This window comes from Bison bison, unplaced genomic scaffold (assembly GCF_000754665.1).
Source record: "Bison bison bison isolate TAMUID 2011002044 unplaced genomic scaffold, Bison_UMD1.0 scf7180017864377, whole genome shotgun sequence".
Taxonomy (NCBI): Eukaryota; Metazoa; Chordata; class Mammalia; order Artiodactyla; family Bovidae; genus Bison; species Bison bison.
The window spans coordinates 432,417-433,986 of record NW_011494949.1 but is presented as its reverse complement, the minus strand read 5'-3'; the positions used below and the strand labels follow the sequence as shown (position 1 = coordinate 433,986).

Here is a 1,570-nt window from a genome sequence, read left to right as displayed (position 1 = left end):
GTCTTGCAGCGGGCGGCTCTTACTACATGATATCACGGTCTCTGGGGCCGGAGTTCGGGGGCGCCGTGGGCCTCTGCTTCTACCTGGGCACCACGTTTGCAGGGGCCATGTACATTTTGGGGACCATTGAGATTTTTTTGGTAAGTGCTTTGTTTCGGGCCGGGTTCCTTTGTCCAGCACATCGGTGGCCATCTGATGCCCGTTTGGTGACCCGAGGGTCTGTCCCAGTGGCATCTGCGGGTGTGGGGGCTCATGGGGTGGGGGCGACACCCAGTGCAGAGCCCCTGAGAAGGCCCTCTGGGAGGCACTGGCGCCCCAGCCCCTCCCTGCTCCCCGGGGTCCCCTTGGCAGGGCGGGCGGCCTTCCTGACCTGGTCCTGTGCCCTGTGCCCTGCAGACCTACATCTCACCCGGCGCAGCCATCGTGCACCCCGAGGGCGCGGGGGGCGAGGCGGCAGCCCTGCTGCACAACATGCGCGTGTACGGGACCTGCACGCTGGCCCTCATGGCCACGGTGGTCTTCGTGGGTGTCAAGTACGTGAACAAGCTGGCCCTGGTGTTCCTGGCCTGCGTGGTGCTCTCCATCCTCGCCATCTACGCCGGCGTCATCAAGACCGCCTTCGACCCGCCCGACATCCCGTGAGTCCTCCGCCAGGTCCTGGGGCTGTACCCACTGAGCGTGTCGGCCGGGCTGGGGACCGGGCCGTGTCCACAGCCGTCGGCGCTCTGGCCGGGTGGAGGACGGGCTGGCAGGCCTGGGACCCGTCTGGCAGCACCGCACTGCTCCCGGCCGAGGCCTGTCCTCCCCGAAGCCCCTGAGCAGGCTCCTTCCTTGTCCCCTTCGGGATTGAAGGCAGCGGCCCTGGTCACGGAGCGAGTGAGCCCCAGTGCCGCCCACACGGGGCTGGTCCAGGGGGCGCCTGGTCCGGGAGGCGCTGGCCCTGAGTCCCCACCCCCGGCTCCTGTGCGCCGCTGTGCACCCGCGGGCGAGCTGTTTGCGCCACGTCAGACGCCCCAGAGCAGAGGGTCACGAGACAGACCGGGGTGTCCCACTCGTGGACGCAGCTCCTCCCCAGAGACCCCTGAGCCACACTTGGTTACAGAGGGGGACAGTGGGCAGAGGCTTTTCACTGCCCGCCCCTACCAGGGTCTGTCTGCTGGGGAACCGCACGCTGTCCCGACGTGGCTTCGACGTCTGTGCCAAAGTCCACACCGCCAACAACAGCTCAGTGACCACCGCACTCTGGAGCATCTTCTGCAACGGCTCCACAGACAGCACTTCCTGTGACCAGTACTTTCTCCACAACAACATCACCGAGATCCAAGGCATCCCGGGCGTGGCCAGCGGTGTCCTCCTGGGTGAGTGTCCCCCCCCATGGGTGAGTGTCCCTCCCTGGTAAGTGTCCCCACTCGGGTGAGTGTCACCCGCTGGTGAGTGTCCCCCACTGGTGAGTGTCCCCTCCTGCTGAGTGTCCCCTCCCGTGGGTGAGTGTTCCCTCCTGTGGGTAAGTGTCCCTCCCTGGTGAGTGTCCCCACCCGGGTGAGTGTCCCCCACTGGCGAGTGTCCCCCC

General features: G+C 66.9%; 1 protein-coding gene across 1 annotated transcript in view; it reads left to right on the top strand.

The window, feature by feature from the left end:
* The window catches only part of SLC12A7 (solute carrier family 12 (potassium/chloride transporter), member 7), a 34,240-nt gene that overhangs the window by 13,305 nt on the left and 19,365 nt on the right, over positions 1-1,570 (top strand). Inside the window, exons 10-12 of the mRNA XM_010857133.1 lie at positions 10-140; positions 397-638; positions 1,147-1,358. Of these exons, the coding sequence (XP_010855435.1) occupies positions 10-140; positions 397-638; positions 1,147-1,358 (585 nt within the window). The remainder of the gene's footprint in view (positions 1-9; positions 141-396; positions 639-1,146; positions 1,359-1,570) is intronic.